General features: G+C 39.8%; 1 protein-coding gene across 4 annotated transcripts in view; it reads left to right on the plus strand.

The window, feature by feature from the left end:
• Nucleotides 1-18,293, plus strand: part of SLC6A11 (solute carrier family 6 member 11) — a 110,263-nt gene that overhangs the window by 3,667 nt on the left and 88,303 nt on the right. The window contains exons 2-3 of one of the 4 annotated variants that reach the window (XM_061472941.1): nt 16,846-17,006; nt 17,459-17,689. In XM_061472941.1, coding sequence (XP_061328925.1) covers nt 17,470-17,689 — 220 coding nt within the window. In that variant the 5' untranslated portion in view covers nt 16,846-17,006; nt 17,459-17,469. Of the gene's footprint in view, nt 1-16,741; nt 17,119-17,458; nt 17,690-18,293 lie in introns of those variants that run through there. The other 3 variants (XM_061472940.1, XM_061472942.1, XM_061472944.1) reach the window with 3 other exon arrangements.

Here is an 18,293-nt window from a genome sequence, read left to right on the forward strand (position 1 = left end):
GTACCCTCTAATATCACTACTTTTTCTGCAATCACCTCCTCTTTATCATTCCATAATTATCCTTATACTGTGATATACATTTTAGCTTTGGTTCATGTTAGAGTTGATGCTATTTGAGTTTAGAAAATATCTGTTGTACTGCTCAGAAATAGGAAATACAATGATTTTTTTTTTTAGTACTGGTTGACTGAACAATTCGGCTTGTATTGTCCAAACTGAAGTTCTCCATGATTAAAAATAAAACCCGCTTTGATTCTTACTCATTGCATGTGGCCAAAAAGTTGATTTAATGTGGTTTTATGGAGTGGAGAAGATGGAGCTAGCCGCCCATCTTCTGCTTCATTCACTCAACCATCGATACTCAGTGTTTGAAAGCAAGAATGGTTGGCTTTGATCTGGAATGACACTGTCCCTTTACTTCCATCCTAATCCTTCTTACATGGCTATAGCAACTGATACCACGTTTGATGTGAATCATTTCTCCATGTATTTGCACTACCAGTTATATAAGGATTATTTTAATAAATAAGCAATTCCAGAGCATCTTATCTAAGACTGCTAGTAGTGTGGGTAGAACAGACAGTTGAACAATTTCTCTTCACAACCATTAGTGCCAAGATCAATTATTGTTAAATATCAGTATTTTACACTGAGACACTTATGCTTCTTCTTTTCATCTTGCAACAAGTGATACAATGGTAGTATGTTTGTTTCCAGTTTGCTGTTCAAAGACAGTTGCACCAGATGCATGTTCATATAGCCTCATCTTCTACCCTTTGCTAGGAGAGTGAGATGATTCTTCTTTGAAAACAGCTGTCTTGGTGGGGCTGCAAAGCAAACCATTTCAGCCAGAATGGAAAGAGTTTGCTCGTAATAGGAGTGAGATCCAGAACAAAAATCTCAGGGTGAGGGAAGAAGGTAATTCTCCAAATGTTCTGGGGAGAATTATGTGTGTGTTTAAATTAGCAAGTCAGTGTTTTGGAGGGGTTTTTGAGGAGCAAATACTTAGCCTGAAGCTATAATTGGTGTCTTGGTTGTAGAACTCATGCATTATTGTTCCACCTGAAGCAGTCCTACTCCTTGTGAAACTAAGATTGAAATTGCACACTGGGCACCATTTTGAGGGCCTGATTTGTAATGTGAATGCAAGGTCCTCCAGTAGGCACAATTAATTTTCTTTTAATTTAATGCCTTTCAATGATGCTATCTGCCTGTCCTCTAGATGATGGCTTTTCTTCCTGCTAACAGGACAAACTGGTTTTTAAGCTTCCATTCCTATAATAAACCACATTAAGCTTCTCTGCTTTTATCCCACCTATCTAGCTACTAGAAAGGTATTCCCATTCTGCCTTTCTTGATAAGAGGTATAAGAATGAATTCAAAGAAAGCCATTTCAACATCATATTTTCTCCTGTATGTTTTCTGGCTGCCTGTTTGTCGTTTGTACTAGAGGCCTCCTGCTCAGTTTCAGTGCTGATACGCACCGTCACTAGTGGATTCCTGCCCGCAGGCTTCAGAAACTCATCCAATCTGAGTGTGACACATTGTCTTGGCTCTGGGAATGCAGAACAGACTTTTCTGATGATATGTTCAGCTTCTAAAAATAACCACATCAGGTAGCCAGTGATTTCTTTTTTTTCCAAGACCTAACTGTAAAACATAGTAACATGATGTACTGGCTCCCTGTAAAGCCACTCCACTTCTTTTTAGAAGAGAGAGATGTGGAGAAGAAGAATAATTTAAAAAGATACAGCTGCAAGTACTTGGCAAAGAATGACTTTAACTTCAGACTGTGTCCTTCAAGGTATTTAACTTTGTAACAGGTATTTATGAGCTCTGTAGCTCAATTGATTTTTTAATTAAAAGAATGCAAGTAATGAAAATTACTTTCTGCATCTCATAGCTATAAAACAGACTGTTGACCAGCCTGGGAACAAGTCTGGAAGTTATGAACAATGCAATGCAAGCTTTATTCTGGGGCATTGAATAGATGCCTCTAATTATGTCTAACCATTTGTAGAGCCAATTAATATATGGAACAAGAAAGCAGCTCACTCAAATCCAGGTTGAGGTCTGAGTTATTTGGGATTCACAGCAGAAGAGGCAGGTAAAATCATAATGTGCTGAATATTTTAGAATAGAGTACACATTACATGTTTAGAAGAGAGTAAGAATTGAAGCTGCCAGTTCCCTCCATTCTGCAAATATTTGTTCACGATTTGGTTTATAATATCTTGTGATGTTCCTCTGTATTTTTGTGGTGGCTAATTTTTCTTATTACAGTTTATTGCATCTGCACCCAAAGTTTTCGCTCTGTCTTCCAATGACCTACTACTTATTGCAGGCACTATTTATTAGCTGTAAGGAAAATTAAAACTTGGAAAGAATATTATAATGTTGGCTGTAGCATTTTTGCTTTGTAGCCAGCAACAGAATTTAGAAGTATTTTTGTAGTGATATGAAACTACAGATAAATCATTAAAGATTTCTCATGCAGCTTAACAGATGTACCACAGATCTAGTTTGTGTTCTATTATAGATAGCCAAGGGTCACTGTCTTTCATGAAGTATTCATCATCCAAGCTATGCAATTCAACTGGCTTAATATACCTCAGATAAATTTTTCTAAGCAGTGAGTTTTGATGTAACTTGTCCACCAGGTAGAAGTTACATGGATGGAAAATACGTCCTAGTAGTCACAATACTGCTAGTGAATCCTCACTGAACAGTTAAATCATGTTTAGATAAGGGGGGGGAATAAGTTTTGATAACTCAGAAGACTGTTACCAAAGTAAACAAATTGCAACAGAACTCAGTGTAATCACAAATAATCTTAACTGTGGTGTAAGTAGATAAATGTAGTCATGAAATGAAACTGCAAATAGTTCAAATTACTGTTATTGTACAAACATCCTCCCCTATTGTCCTATGGAGAACTGAGCTTGATACAGTTTGGGGCAGGGAATATGACGTAAACCTCATCAAGCTACTCAAATATACAGTAGGCTGAGAAAATCGCAGCAAATGTGTGGATTTAGAAAGAAAACATCCATGAAGTCCTACTCAGCATTAGCAGGATTAGCATTGTACATGTTCCAGAAGATGATAAGAAACAAAATTCTTTCCTCCTTCATCTTTTGGCAGGAAGAAACATCAAACTAAATGGCTCTGCCACATCCTGATTTTCAACAATGTTTTCTCAAACTGATGGTTGCTGCTGGTCTTGCCTCTTTGCTGTGTGTGAAATCCACTATGGCCAGGGAGCAGGGATATCCTTTTTCAAGCTGCATTTTTGAACTCACGAGCATCCAAAGCACTGGCTGCAGTGTTTGGTGTATGTGGCTGTCCCTGAGGTTTCTGTGAGCCCGACTTGGTTTTCATCAGTCCTTAGCAGGGGATGTCCAGCTGCTGATCATCTTGGAGACAATTCCTGTTGGTTGGTAACACAGGACATGAGCTTCCACCTGTTAGGTGATGGCCTCGCCCTGCTGCAGACACTAACACTAGTCCCACTGCTTGGCTTCTGGAGTAGTTGAAAAATTCATTATGGTCTTGATGAAAAGCCACTGGAAAATTCAAGCAAGCAGTCAGGGTGGAAGTAATTTCTTAGACTTTTTTTTTCTTCTTCATTTATCAGTCATATAATTGGATCTGAAAATGTGTTGAAGGATGTTTTTATGAACATAAAGCACTGGGAAGTCTGGCATTATTCCAGTTAATGGACTCCATGATTATGTAGTTGCTCAGTTCAGACTGTTGCCAAGATTAACAACAGCAACAAAATGTGCAGTACTGGAGCACAAGCAGAATTATTACTGTTTCCCATCAATGTTGTTACTTGTAAAAGTGATAAACATAGCAGCAACTTGTCAGCCTGGGAATTCAGCAGGAGGTGGGGGTGTCTGGTCAAAGGGACTGTCTGTACCGTAACCCAGCAGACAAAGTGTATTTCCGTGGCAGTGTACCTACCAGAAAAGTGTTTGAGAATGTTAATGACTTTTAGTTGGTTTAATTGCATGTGATGTACTTTCTGGTCAGTGTGCAAGACGAGGCTTTTTTCTACTTTTACACACACTTCCGTTTATAAACGGATGTAGTGGCAGCCTAGGTGGTCTGGTGTTGTGTTTGGAAGGCATTGGTACTTCTATCTTCCTAGGAAGTAGAAAAGGTCAAGCTGTTAATGAACTTATTTTAAGGAATATCAAGTCCTGCTCCGGCCAGATATTCAGCTCTGACAACATTGGGCTGCTGAGCCAAGGGCCTATTTTGTTGTCATACACCTCCTGCTGAGAAACCCATTTTCTAGACAATAGTGAGCACTCAAGTGCAGAAAGGCGATGGAGGAAGGCTCCCACTTGAAGAAGTCTATTGCTGGAGCAGTGTTAAATAGCAGCATGTAGCAAGTAAGTTCTGCTACATTACCAGCATTCTGTGGTATCTGTTCATACTGCAGCAAGAAATTTTCAGGGAAACAGGAGTGCTGTAATCTGGTTTTATAGCTGTTAACTGTACCTGCTGCAAACACACTTAAAACCAAGCATACCTTTCCATTCTGTCAATGCATGCCAATTTGACCAAAGGAGGCTTTTCTTTGTAAAAAGTAAATTGCATAACAAAGATTTAGCTGTAATTTGTAGATCTCAACCCTCTGAGAGACCAGTCATAGAATAAATTTTCTAATGTTTCTAGCGTCAGTGGAAGATTTAACCAGACTCTTCAGAGAAGGTACCAGGGAAGTAATGCGAAGGCACCTGTGGTTCACCCAGGTAACCAGTGCTTGTGGGTGGGGAAATTCTCTTTCCTGAGTGCATCCTTGCTGTTACCTCTCTCACTAATCTACTATTGCATGTTTGACTTCCATTAAGTAGGAATTGTACTTCCACAATTGTTTTCTATATAAGGTTTTTAAGTTAGTTTAATTTTGATATCTGATGGCAAAAAAAAATCTGTTTCAGCGACTGAGGTGTGCCTGATTTTGATACAGAATTTCCTGTCTGTACAGATACCCTTAAAAGATTTATTAGATCACAGCACATCTGGTGAGGCTTCATAGTTGGTAATGAAAGCAAGCAAGTTTGGCTTGGTTTCTTTTTTAACTGCCAAGATTTTGTTCAACTCTATGAATCATTCCTTATAGTACTTAGCCATAGCGTTCTCAAGCCAGCAACATAAATAAACTTAGCAAAATTTTGTTGATGAGGTATGGACTTCCTATCTTTGCATGTTTGTTTCCTTTAGAAAGCACTTGTAGAAATAGTGTGGTATAGTGTAGAAAAAAATGTAGAAATATTCCATATACAAATAGTTCCATGTTACATCTAGAAAGTGGTGCCTGATCTAGAATATGTTGTAGTAAATCATTCATTACTGATAAAAAAGACAGTATAAATGGGAAGCCCATTCTAAGCCACAAGCTACAGAATTAATCATGTCTAGATGAAGAACTTTTATACAGACTCCTTTCCAATGCCCACAAAACGCAGGGATTTTTTAGTATTTGTGAATGTATTTTGAGCTAATCTCGAGTGAAGGAAGTAAATGCAAATTTTAAATCCAAGTTTTCATTTAACTTCTCCAGGATTTGGCTTTGGCCTATTTGCAGTAGGAATGTGATTATCTATCTGACTGAGAGAACTACTGCTCTTCTAAGGAAAAATAAAAGCTTTTGAGCAGATTTCAGATATTTCCTAATCTTAGTAGTCTAACATATACAAACCACTTAACAGGAAGGGTAGTCCCTTCATGCCAGTATGCAAAGTAAGAGGTTTTGGTCCTTAACCTTGAAATTAACTTGAACAATTTCATGAATGTAATTATAATACTATTGTTAAAATTGAAGAAAAACTAGCTTAATGGTTATATTTAGAAGTAAAATATTTTTAATGTTAAAGGATATATTAAATAATAAATAATGTTAAATAATAAGTAAAAGTAATAGTGTAAGATAATGCTCATCTCAGTCTCCCTTCTGGCAGGTTAAAGCCATTCCCCTTGTCCAAAGCCCCTCTCCAGGTTTCCTGCAGCCCCTTCAGGCACTGGAGCTGCTCTGAGGTCTCCCCTTCAGGAGCCTTCTCTTCTCCAGGCTGACCCAGCCCAGCTCTCTCAGCCTGGCTCCAGAGCAGAGCTGCTCCAGCCCTTCCATCATCTCCGTGGCCTCCTCTGGACTCCAGCAGCTCCACATCCCTCTTGTGCTGTTGCCGCAGAGCTGGATCAGGACTGCGGGGGGGGCATCTTCCCAGAGCGTAGCAGAGGGGCAGAATTCCCTCCCTGAGCTGTTGCTCACGCTCTGGGGGTTCAGCCCAGCACACGGGGGTTCTGGTATGTGAGCGCACATGTATCTGATTATATTCAGGTAATTAGACCTTGCAAACAAAGATTGTGTTCTGAGAGCCATTTTCAAGCATAAACTGAAATGAGAGTAAAAGGCTGACAGGACAATCTAGCCTGGGAAAGCTGACATAGTGATCATTAATTATCATTGCTGCTAAATATGGTGGCAGTTTTGACTGTGCCTGTTTTAAAAAAACAAAATAAGAACACTAAAAAAATAACCCCAAACACACAAAAGACTTACCCATTAGTATTATACTCTAACATTATACTATTTTAGCCACTTAATTTTTTTTTTAACTGTTGATTCAGTCAGATCACATTCCAATACATTTGCTGTCAAATTCATCAAAAGTTGTGGGTTTGTGTGTGTATTTTGTTTTTTTTTTTAATTTGTGAAAATATCTGTATGTGTGTGTTTAAGGCAAAATGGATGAATGCCTCTGCACTGGCTGCCATATTTGGGTTGATAACTGACTGCTCAAATCATCAGGTCAAAGCATGAGCAGTGGTTTTGTGTACTCACACTGCTGCCTCTTGAAAGGACCTGTTTTTTCCAGAGGTTGTTATATGCAGCTTTTGAAATTCAGTCTTTTAGAAATCTTTCTGAAGATCTAAATGTCCTGATACTTTTGACATCTTTGTCTTTGATTAACATTAGCTTTCTAATATTAATATATCCATGAATAATTTCATAGTATTCATACTATTTTATTCAAAATAATGAATTGAAACATCTTAGATGCTACTTGTAAAAGAAAAAATGAAAAAAATGAAATATTCAAAATGAAAGAAAGATGGGCCTTAAATTGTCATGTGAGTTTTAGTGGTGCAAGGTTTTTGCTGTAGAAGATCTTGGGAAATGCATCACCTGTTTCCTTATGTCAACAGGGGCTGCAGTGCACTATGGTTTTTTGGATGTTTTTTAAATGGCCATGATGCCCTACTATTACTAGTTTTCAGTGTCATATTTTGAACTGGAATGGAGTTTGCAGGCATTAGTTTTTCCCATACTTTAGGGATGCATCAGTGAGAATGACTGTTACTGTTTTTTGAAAGGGAGTTATATCAGGAGCTGCTTTTCGAACACCTCACCCCCTAAATCCTTAAATAAACCAATGCATGTTACATTTTCTCTCTACTATGATTGTATGAAAGTCCTTTCCATTTGAGTAAGGTTCTGGTCTATATAGGGTTTGGAGAGGTGGGTATGTCAGGTTCCAGTTTTAGTAGCACAAGGCTTCAGTGGTCGCCTGGCACTTGACAGCAACCCACAGCGAACACAATGTAGTCGGCCTCACGTGGAGCCCACCTATAGTTTTAACGCAATGCAGTCAGCCCCACATGGAGCCCTCCTGTAGCTTTATTGGTGTGCTCTGCCTGCCTGCGGATAGAGGGCACCCCTTTTCTAAGAATCCTGACTGATAAAAGAAATAGATTCGAGGTCCCTGAGTTCAGACAAAGCAGAAACAAGGTGCGGTAACGATAGCCCGCACTCATGGGCTAGAATTAGATTATAGCCCAGAATGAACTACAAACTAGCAAGACATCAGTGCTTTTCGTGCCAGGAGAAATTCCAAACTTTTAACCTTTTATGTATGAAGTATTTAAAATGTCAACTGTTTTCTTGACTTTCTTATTCTTAAAGATTTCCTGGATTTAATAAATCGGAATAATACTTAGAAAAGTTAATTTTAACATTGACATTGTTCCCTCACTCCAGAAAGCAAAACCTGGTTGTTCTCCATTTCAACAACACAAAACGCTTCCTGGCAATGATGGTCTTGAGTGTGTTCAGCACAGTATTACCTACTAGATAACGGCATCTCAAATGTTGAGTAAAGCATGCATATAGCTTCAGTGAGGATTCGACCTTTCTTGTTAAATCAGGACTATATCTGTAGCTTGGGCACCTTGAAAGTAATGATGTTTTTCAGAGTGTAAGAAGTGCTATGAAAAATCATGAATAAAGGTCCATTTGGCTCCGTATTTTTAGTGACAATGAGTTTAGAGGAGTTTAAGAAATGGGAGACTACTTTGGCGATTACGTTCAGCAGACATTGTGCCTAAACTAATGGTGGGAGCACAGAATACCAACGGATTATTTCCTTACACTGAGCAGTTCTGCTAACACTTTTCTTACTATAGACTGTAAAGAGAGAGGAGCCAAACTTCTCATTCTTCCTCCTGTTCTGAAGCCAGAACTACATCTCTCAGGATGCATCCTCTGTGTGATGTGTTGCCTATAACTTGTCCTATAAACAGTAGAATATTAAGGAAGTCAGACATAAACCTTTGGTATAAGTTATGCATAAAATGACCTTCTGTAGAGTTTATTCTTCTCTCATGCATTTAGTTTTCTATGGATTAGGCTCACTGTTTCTGGTAGTGTGATTCTACCCAGTGCCAGACATGTGGAAAAGAATTTGAGGCAAGTTGTATTTTAAGCTTCTCTTTTCAATGTACTTAAACAGTGTAGGATCAGTTTCAACTTGCCTGTAGATATGATAGGAATAGAGGATGAGGTAGAGTAGGAGCTATTAGGATCATCTAAATAAAGTTCTTCACACCTCTGCTTTAAGCATAATGTTAAAATAATGTTTTCTTAAAAGTTTCTGGAAAGCTTTTTCCCACTCTTAAGTATCTGCCTATTTTGTCTCATGTTCTTGAATCATAACGCCCAAATAGATACCACCCATTTCTGAAAGAGTGCAGCAGTAGTTCCCACATGTCTTCTGTCACCCTCCCACCATTCCCATTATCAGGTTTCCAAAATCCATGCCAGCAAAGCAGGGACCTACTTACTGTTCTTTGTTCCTCTAGACACAGTGCTTTGCGCACACAAATGTGGTGTATGCCTTTTTGCTGTGAGGTTCATCTGACCTTGGTTTGTTCACTTGTAGCAAGTCACTGGGGAAAATAATTGTCCAGCAGATAGGAAATTTTGTACTATCTGCTCATCTTGTATCTTCTCAATTTGCCTTTCCAGTGAGTTAGAATAAAGTCTACTTTATACTCTACTTATACTGCTACTCCCTCTTTAAGCTGTGAAAAATGCACAAGTCCATGCACCAGGCCTGGAAAAGAGCTGTGCAAAAGTGAGTAAGTAAGTAGTGAGTATCATAAAATTCGAGTATTCTATGTTTTGTGTCTTATAACACCAAGATGTTGCTGGTCATCATGGGGTTTAACAACAGTATGTTTTTCTGGGTCTACCAGCTAAGTTCCCTTTTGAGGCAAGTCACAGAACATGAATCTACAGGTGTTGGCTAAATATCAGTTAACAGCTGTGAAAAATCAGCTGTTAAGTATTTGAGTAAGGATTTTCAGTACACAAGTACTGTAACAACTTTAACCCACCAAAATTAACAAAAGGAATAGACTTCTGATTTAAAATACCATGGTGCAAAGCAGTAAAAAAATCTCTACCTGTTCTTCAGTGATGCAAAGAAATGCAAGTTGGCTGAAACATCTGCAGTATCACCTCATCTGCTCTGCAGGAATCTTGTTGAAGGCAATTGTAAATTAGTAATGTGCCAGCAGACAGCTCAAAGTGTGGTTTGCTGAGTTAGTGCAAGCTGTCATATGTAATTTATGTGATAGAGCAGTTGCAGTAGCATAGTGTCTGTATGAATATACTAGCTCTGCTTTAGAGACCTTAACACATAATATTTTCACTAAAGCTCTAGATGTTCCAGTGCTTAAATGCTTATGGTTTAACACTGCAAGCAAATACTGAACATGACAGGGTGTGTTTGATAAAAGCTGATCAGAAATTTTCAAGTGATTCCTTTGTTTTAATAACATGTAGCTTCAGCCAAAAAGAACTGAATAAAGGAAATGTTCTGAAATGAGCCCTCTTGTTTTTAATTTTGAAGCAATATTTTGATGTTGCACTTTGATCATTTTCAAAGATATAAAATACCAACAATAAAACATGTCTTTGAGTTGAACAGACTTTTGGTGGTAACTTGTATATATTTCTGATTATATCATGGAGAAAAATCTTCCTCTTTAAGAGCTGAGCTGTCTTTTGGAGCTTTTCTCCTATTTCACATGTGAAATTGAACCAAACCACTCCCTCATTCACATCCTGTGACTGCATGCCTCGTGGTAACTCACAGTTGTTCATTATTATGTGTTTTCAAACCACATTTGGCAGACTGTGTGCAGTGTTGCTGCCACCCTTCACTGAGCATCAATATTGCATTGGCTACCATGTTTGTGAGGGACATTTACTTTATGTACAAGATAAAACACGGGTCTTTTGCTTCTGGGTAAGTGCTGTGGTCTAACCCTGATGGGCAGCTAAGCCCTGCACATCTGGTCACTATCTCCCCCAGGAGAATAGGGTAGGGAATCTGGAGGGGAAAAGTGAGAAAACTCATGAATTGAGATAAAGGCAGTTTAATAGATAATGCAAAGCTGCATGTGCAAGCAAAGCAAAATAAGGAATTAATTCAATTTCCCATTAGTGGGCAGATATTTAGCCATTTCCAGGAGAGCAGGGCTTCATTGTGTGTGACTGTTACTTGGGAATACAAATGCCATAACTAAAATCAGTGTCCTCCCTTCTTCCCTTTTCCTACCCCCTTTTATTGCTGAGTGTGATTCCATTTGGTATGGAATATCCCTTGGGTCAGCTGGTCCCAGCTCTGTCCCTTCCTGTATGCCCCAACATTTGTCATGTTGCTCCTAGACTCCTCACTGATGGGGCAACATGACAAATAGAAAAGGCCTTGATGCTGTGTAATCACTGCTCAGTGATATCTAAAATATCAGTGTGTTCTCAACAGTATTTTGATCACAAATCTAAAATGTAGTGTCATACCAGCTACTTTGAATAAAATGAATAAAGTGGGGAACTTTTATAGATGAACATACTAAGCTGTTGAATCGGAATGGGAGACGCTAATTTTCATCAAGAAACGTTTCTGTTCCTTGACATTTAAAAAATATATATGAAGGGATATAATTGCAAGTTATTTACATCTCATGTTTTTTTACTGTTCTATAGTCTCATTCCAAAGCTGAAAGCCAAGTTACATTGTATAAAATTCATGGATTAACAGAGCCTGTCTGGATGGGCTGTTCATGCAGAAGAAGGGGAACAGGACCATCGCCTAGGGGTTAGGGGAGATGCTTCTTCCTATTGGGTTCACTCTTTTCTCACCTGAGGGGTAGAGTTGTTAGATTCTTTAACTTTGTAAATCCTTACAGTCTCCCCACATTAGCCTGGAGTGTACAGTGCCAAAGCAGCTCTTTACCCTACTGCCTTCTACAGCAAGGAAGAATGTTGGGGATAAGTTAGAGGAATTTAGGTGCCTGTAGAGAGCATCTATGATCTGAATTAAATTCTGCCTTTGTTTTAACATTCACTGAGTACCTTTAATAATACAAATTTTGAAATTTTAATATAGTTAGAAATATGTCCAGAGGATTTGAACACCAGCTTTCTTCAGAATTCATTCCTTTTCCAGATTGTAGCACTTCTCAGTATGAATTTGGCATAGCTGCATTGAAGACCGCAAGTTCAGTTTTTGATCTGGAAGAATGACAGACTAGTAACTGCTAGTGGTAAGACAGTTGTATCTATATTATGTATCTAATGCTGAGGTCTTCATTTGGTATTTCTTTTATTTGATCTCATTTGTAAGTCACATTATAACATCTTTTCATGGGTGTCTTCTAGTACTTTTTCTTCTCTTCACAAAACTCTGCATTTTACTCTTTGTCTTGTTGGACACCTTTGGCCACATACATGTACTAAATTACTGTAGAGTGATTATTTTGGTCAGTATGTAGAAATGTACTTCATCTTATGCAGAAGTACAGTGCCTCCAGGTTTACAGTCAGAGGCATGAGGATGATCTTAAAGGTCTTTTCCAACCTGGTTGATTCTATGATTCTGTAATTTGTTCAGAGAAATAACTTGCACTGCTAGTTTGTTTTCTCGCTGCTCTAAGTGATAGAAAAAGTAAAAATGTGCTTTTGTTAGCTAAGTAAACAGGTAAGACTTGACAGGACATAGTAAGGGCTTCTATTCAATTTGAATAGATGACCGCTAACTCTTAGAAGTTCTGTATAAGCCTCACGATCGAGGCTCCTTCCGAGTGCTGTTTGTCTGTTAAAAAATCATGTTTAGGAAGCTCTGAAATTAACTTTTCACAGCCAGATGTCTCAGAGGTGATTCAAAGGTGAAGGCATGTTAGCATGAGTCTGTAGCAGAGAACCCATATTATGGAATATATCACCCATTCCTGCTTAGAAGATAAGATAGTCTGGAAGATAGAATGTGTGTAACAAAGAAAATGTGGCTCTTGGGCTGACAGCAAGGGACAAGAGAAAGCCTCCAAAGGGCAACACTAATAGAGGAAAAAGTGGTTTTAATAGCTCTTGAACTCTAAATTCAGCATCTCAGCTATTGTGAGTCATGGGCAATAAATTTGAGAGAGATTGACAGTGATAGCTGTTAAGCCTTTCTAAATAGAAGCCCAGCAGTCAGTTGTTGCTTAACTTGAAGTTGTTATCTGTGACATAAAGAAATCCTTTCTTTTCTGCCCCCGCCCCCCCCACTCCCCACCACTGCAAACAACTGATTAGGCACAAACCAGACAACCTATTGCTTTTTGACTTAAGTCCAGTCTGTAATAGTACAGCTAAACCTGTCTTGCTTGTCCACAGAATGCTTCATGCCTTTAGGCTTTTGATACAAACTGTTGTGTCAGATCTCTATCACTAATGAAATTCTTAATGCATTTCTTCTCTTTTGTGTAGCTCTTTACCCAACTTCGTGAAATCTTTACATGAGGCTTGTGTAGATTTTGCTTATGGCAAATCTAAATTAAAGCTTTTAGATTTACAGAGGATTGGTTTTTCCTCCTTCCTTCAATTACACTGACACAAGGTTTTATATTGTTGAAGCATCACAGAAATCAACAGAGTTATTGCGGTTTAAAAGCAGAAGAAATGGAATCAAGCCCAAGCCTTTTCATTTCTTATTTCAAGCTGTATAATATGACTTTTGCTCACATTAAAGACTTGCATGAACGTTGCATTGATATCTCTATTAGAAAATTAGCTCTGTTCATGGTAGCTTTAATCCTAATGAAAACTGTTTGTTTTTTTTTGACATCTGTTTATTGCCTCTCTTTTGTTGGTTTTATTCAGGAAAAATGCCAAAATCTGAAGGCACATGTGGGCCAAAAGATTACACAGTGTAGCAGAGACCTCACTATTGTCTACTTGTAGCGTTACAGAAAATGAGGCATCCTAACAAGGATCCAAAGTGCAGGATAAGCAAAGCATCCTAAGTTCCAAGAAATGTATCCGTCCAAAGCATGAGAAGCAAAATGTGCAACTGTATCATGCAGTTTTTCTTACGTGACTTCTGAGTTGTGGATGGGTTGGATACCAAGTTAAAAAAAAGCCAAAGAGTTCATCCTCCAGACGTGTTGATTATGTCTTAACACTCTGTATTTGTCCTCAAAGCATGGACCATGTAGAAGTCCCAGAACAGAATAAATGGAAAAATAGGCTGAATATGTATTCTGGCAGTAACCAAAGACATTTCAGTGTCCTGGCAGAATCCTATGGGAATGTAGCTTTTTCTTGGAGGTTCTTTTCTCAAGTTACCCTAAATATAAATTCCTCATCTTCGTTAATTTTAGTTTATAATTATAAATAATCTTGTCTCCAAGGCCAGGGGCTTTGGGATGGGGTTTTGAGCAACCTGATCTCATGGAAGGTGTTCCTGCCTACTGCAAGGGTTTGGAACTAGAGGATCTTTAAGGTTCCTTCCAACCCAAACCATTCCATGATTCTAACATTTGGTACTTTACAGGACCTTCCTTTGGCTAGCAAAAAGTCTCTTCCACTCCCACCCGTGTCTACTTTCTACACAGAGTTTTAATTATTTCCTTGGGAATGTGGAGAAACCTGAATAAGGCAGAACTTGAATTGCTTCATTAGGTCACATCATTTTAATGTGGTACCTGAAAGGAATAGCCAGGAAACTTCTACTGAGTGCTCTAAATGCTTCTTCAGAGCTGAAGCTACACTGTGGTATGGGGTGCAGAAGAGATCTACTTGGACGTAAATAGTTTACTTGATGTGTGATGCTGCTGGCCCTTCTACATAATATTTACTAATATTTTACTTAATTAATGAATGTTCTAGTAGTAGATACTGGTTTTACTTGATAGCAGCCTTCTGATACTGGTAACAGTCTCTTGCCTTACAGTGCAGCCATGTTGCACGGTTTCCCCTCATCCTAGTTGCCAAGTTGAGCTTTGATTGCATTTCAGGTGCTGATCTCCCCGCAACTCTCCTAGCAGACTGACAGAAGCTGGCATGAATTCATGATGAGGAGCATGAGATGCACAGGTTTGTGCCTGAACTGAGATGAAACCTGTAATCCAGAGATTCTTTTCATTGCAATAGGCTCTATCAGCCTGTTATCAATGGCTTATCAACCTATTTTGAAATTTGGGAAGTTTTCTGTTGGAAACACTGTGCTGCACTTCACTAAAGTATTCACAAAGATTAGCAGCTAGCAACTACTTCCATAATCCTTTCAGTTGGTAGGAGCCTGAATGATAATCAAGGGCAAGAGTACAGCAGTGGATAAACTACTTGTCACCAGGAATTAATCGTTTCAAATACTGAACAAATCAGCAATGATTAAATACCTTTTGCATCTTCCAGTCATCCTATAGGTTGTTCTTTGGAGCAGGCCCCTTTGACTTGGTATCATTAGTCTCTTTGTAGGAGAATCATCAGTCAAATGTTTACTGTCCCTTAGCTTCCCTCCAGTTTCAGAATTGCTCTCAGGAATGAAACGATAATTCAGTGTCAGCTTTTCTGTTTAAGTGTATCCTGTGAAGCCTGCTCAACCTGGCTGGAATACAGAAAAACAATACCTGTGTTGATCCCTGCTGAAAACTAGATGAAGAAGGGGGAAAAAATAAAACAAAAAACCTTCAAAGTTGAGTTTGGTTTGTACAAACCCAGGTTGGGAGAAATGGATCCATTCCATCTTCAGTTAATGAATACCAGCTGCATTAAAACAAAAAAAACCACACAGAAACCACCCAGTCAAAGCTCTGGTAAGGGTATTTGTGTAGAGGATCCTTTTAAATAATGATTAAAACATAAAATCAGAATTATGGTCTTTTACTATGGTTTCCCGAGTGTCAGTTTCTCATTTCACAATATAGGTTTGGCTACTGCTCTATATGTTGGTATCAGGAAGAAAGGGCCTCATCCTGCAAGGTTTGGTGCAACTGTTTCTGTGAGCTACAGTTGTCAGAGGATGGAGGGTGAGGTCCCAATGCTCACCCTTATGGCATGTGGCATTTAAGAGCAAAAGTCTAACAACTGGAGCCACAGTAGGAGTTTCTGTGTGGAAACCTGCTGAGTCTCCATGTATAAGGTACGGTCAGGCTCTAGATTCCAAATTCAGCTAATGTAAAAACTGTCCATGGGCATCTTTATATTGTCTTCAGTGAGCAGTGGATAACAGTTTTCCTGGCAGTGGGAAAAATCTGTGGAGCTGGAGGGCAAAAGGGAGAGATTTGACATGGAAGAGCATGCTGTCTCTGGGACAGTGTTCCCTTGCACACTTAAGTGTAATCCAGGATATAAGAGGCAGCATTCAAAACACATCTCCTGTGGCTACAGAGTAAAAACACTGGTGATTGCAGCAGCAACCCAGAGTTTGGATCTGAGAGAAGATTTGAAGCTAGAACTTGACCTGGGTCTTGCCTTTGGCCAAGGAGAAGCTTCAGGGATAAATAATGGAAGAGAGATTTAGTCTGGGTTGAGAAACAGGGACTGGAAATAACTGACCTACCAAAAAGAAAAATAGAAAGTGGGAGAGGAGGAAATTCAATGAGAAAAACATAAATATATCTGAAATATTTAATTCAGTCCAAACCAGTTTGTGTTCTTTGTCCCTGTTGAGTTTGATTTTTAAGCAAAACCTATCAGAAATGCCCATGTGGGCCGTTTCTGCGTTTTCCCAGTGGAACTGGAAAATGCCTGCGTTTTTTCCGCGCTTCCCAAATGTTGCCCCCGCGTTTTTCAGTCCCTCTCCGCCTTCCCAGCTTGCAGTTAATGTCACTGTCATCCGGTTTCGGCGGCTCCCCTTTTTTTAAGCTGCCAGGCCCTGCCCCTGCCCGGCCCAGCCGCCCGCGGGCAGCGCCGCAGGTGCGCAGGGAGCCGCGGGCCTGACGCCGGCAGCGTCCTCTCGCACAGTGGGGATGCGCGGTGCTTGGCTCCGGTGGCTTTGCGCGGGGCGGGGGAGCGAGGGGCTGGGGATGCTCGGGTGGTGATGCCGGGAGAAGGAGGAAGAAGGGAGCGGGGGGGCTGGCGGGACAGCCTGAGGTGGGCGGAGGGGGGAGGCGGGTGTTATACCATCCCTCCGGGGAAGGCTGAGCATTTGCAAATTCCGGCTCCAGAGCGCGGGGAGCATCATATCATATCCTATCCTATCTTATTCCCGCCGGGTGGCAGCCGCAGAGCAGGACGAGCCTTCCCGGCTCCTGGTTATCCTAACGCCGCCAGCGCTCTCCCCGCCCCGTGCAACCGAGCGGCGGTCCGCGGAGTTCCGCCGGGAGCCGAGCTCCTAGCTCCCTGTCTCTCCCCCTGCAGCGCAGGCACAGGCAGAGCCCTGGGTGAGTAGTCCGGGAGCTCCCTTATTCCTTCAGGCAGGCCAGATACGTTCAGGCTCCTTTCTCCACATCCCTTTCGTTGGTGCCTGGAAGGTGGAGAGAGATCTGTTCTCTGGTAGGTTAGTTAAGTTGGGATCCTTGCTTGGGGAGGGTTTTTTGAAAGGCTTTACTGTCTGCACCTTAAAACAATATTGTACTATTAAGCTGTCTGTCTCAATTTGGATGTCTTCCCTTGTACATGAGCTGCTTTGGGTGGTTTGCTATCTTCTTCCTTTTCCTTTTTTCCTTCTTTACAACTTTTCCAGCCTTACAGAGTTGCCTGTTTCACTTTCACTTGCAAATTTATGCAGCTAATAAGAAGCCAATGATATGCTAAGGAAATTCTTTAATCACTGAAGGTTATTACTAACAAGTGATTCAATACATCTGTATGTTTCTCTCTCATTCTCCCCTAGGCTGAAGAGTCATGACAGCTGAAAAGACTATTCCTATAATTAATGGCAAGCCAGAAGATGCTTTGGACCCAGAAGCCTCAAGTACCAACCTTGTCCACATCAATGATAAGAAAGTTCACGAAAGAGGTCACTGGAACAATAAGGTTGAATTTGTGCTTTCTGTGGCAGGGGAGATTATTGGGTTGGGAAATGTATGGAGATTCCCATATCTTTGCTACAAGAATGGAGGAGGTAAGATGGCTTCATATGTTGATTTACAGCTTACCATAAGCATGTGAGAAATAAACAGTTAAGAGTGTTTTACAGGGATTTTTTTTTGCACTAAGAGAAGTATTCAGGATTTCGGTGTATGTGCGGATAGGGAACTATTAAACATCTGACAAGTAAGAAAAAGATCACTGTGTTTCTCTTTCCTTGTCCTCCCCAGCTATTGCATGGTTTACTTGCACAAGTTGCTTTTGTATTAGCAAATTGATATTTTTTTCCTGTAAGATTTTTAATGCAGAAGAAGCCAGTGTTCTTTTATAGTAGTACACTGTGGTTTCTTACGCATGTGAATACAGACCCAAGCATAGCTAAGTTTACCTGCTGTAGAAATGAATGTAGCAGTTTATTTTTCACGACAACGTACTTTGAAGAGGGTAAATATTGATTTTGATAATGCTACAAAGATTACTTTTTTCTTTGTCATGTGAAAATTTCTGTAACTCAACTGTACTTCGGTTTCTCATTACTTCCCAAATCACTGCATGATGGTAGGGGAAGATGTAAAAGGTGCCTGTCACTCAAAGAAGAGAGCAAACCCTATAAAATTTAGAATCAGAATGTTATTTGA

This window comes from Pezoporus flaviventris, unplaced genomic scaffold, assembly GCF_033815535.1.
Source record: "Pezoporus flaviventris isolate CSIRO_AGI_PZ_B2104156 unplaced genomic scaffold, CSIRO_AGI_Pfla_v1 ptg000073l, whole genome shotgun sequence".
In the NCBI taxonomy this organism is placed as follows: domain Eukaryota; kingdom Metazoa; phylum Chordata; class Aves; order Psittaciformes; family Psittacidae; genus Pezoporus; species Pezoporus flaviventris.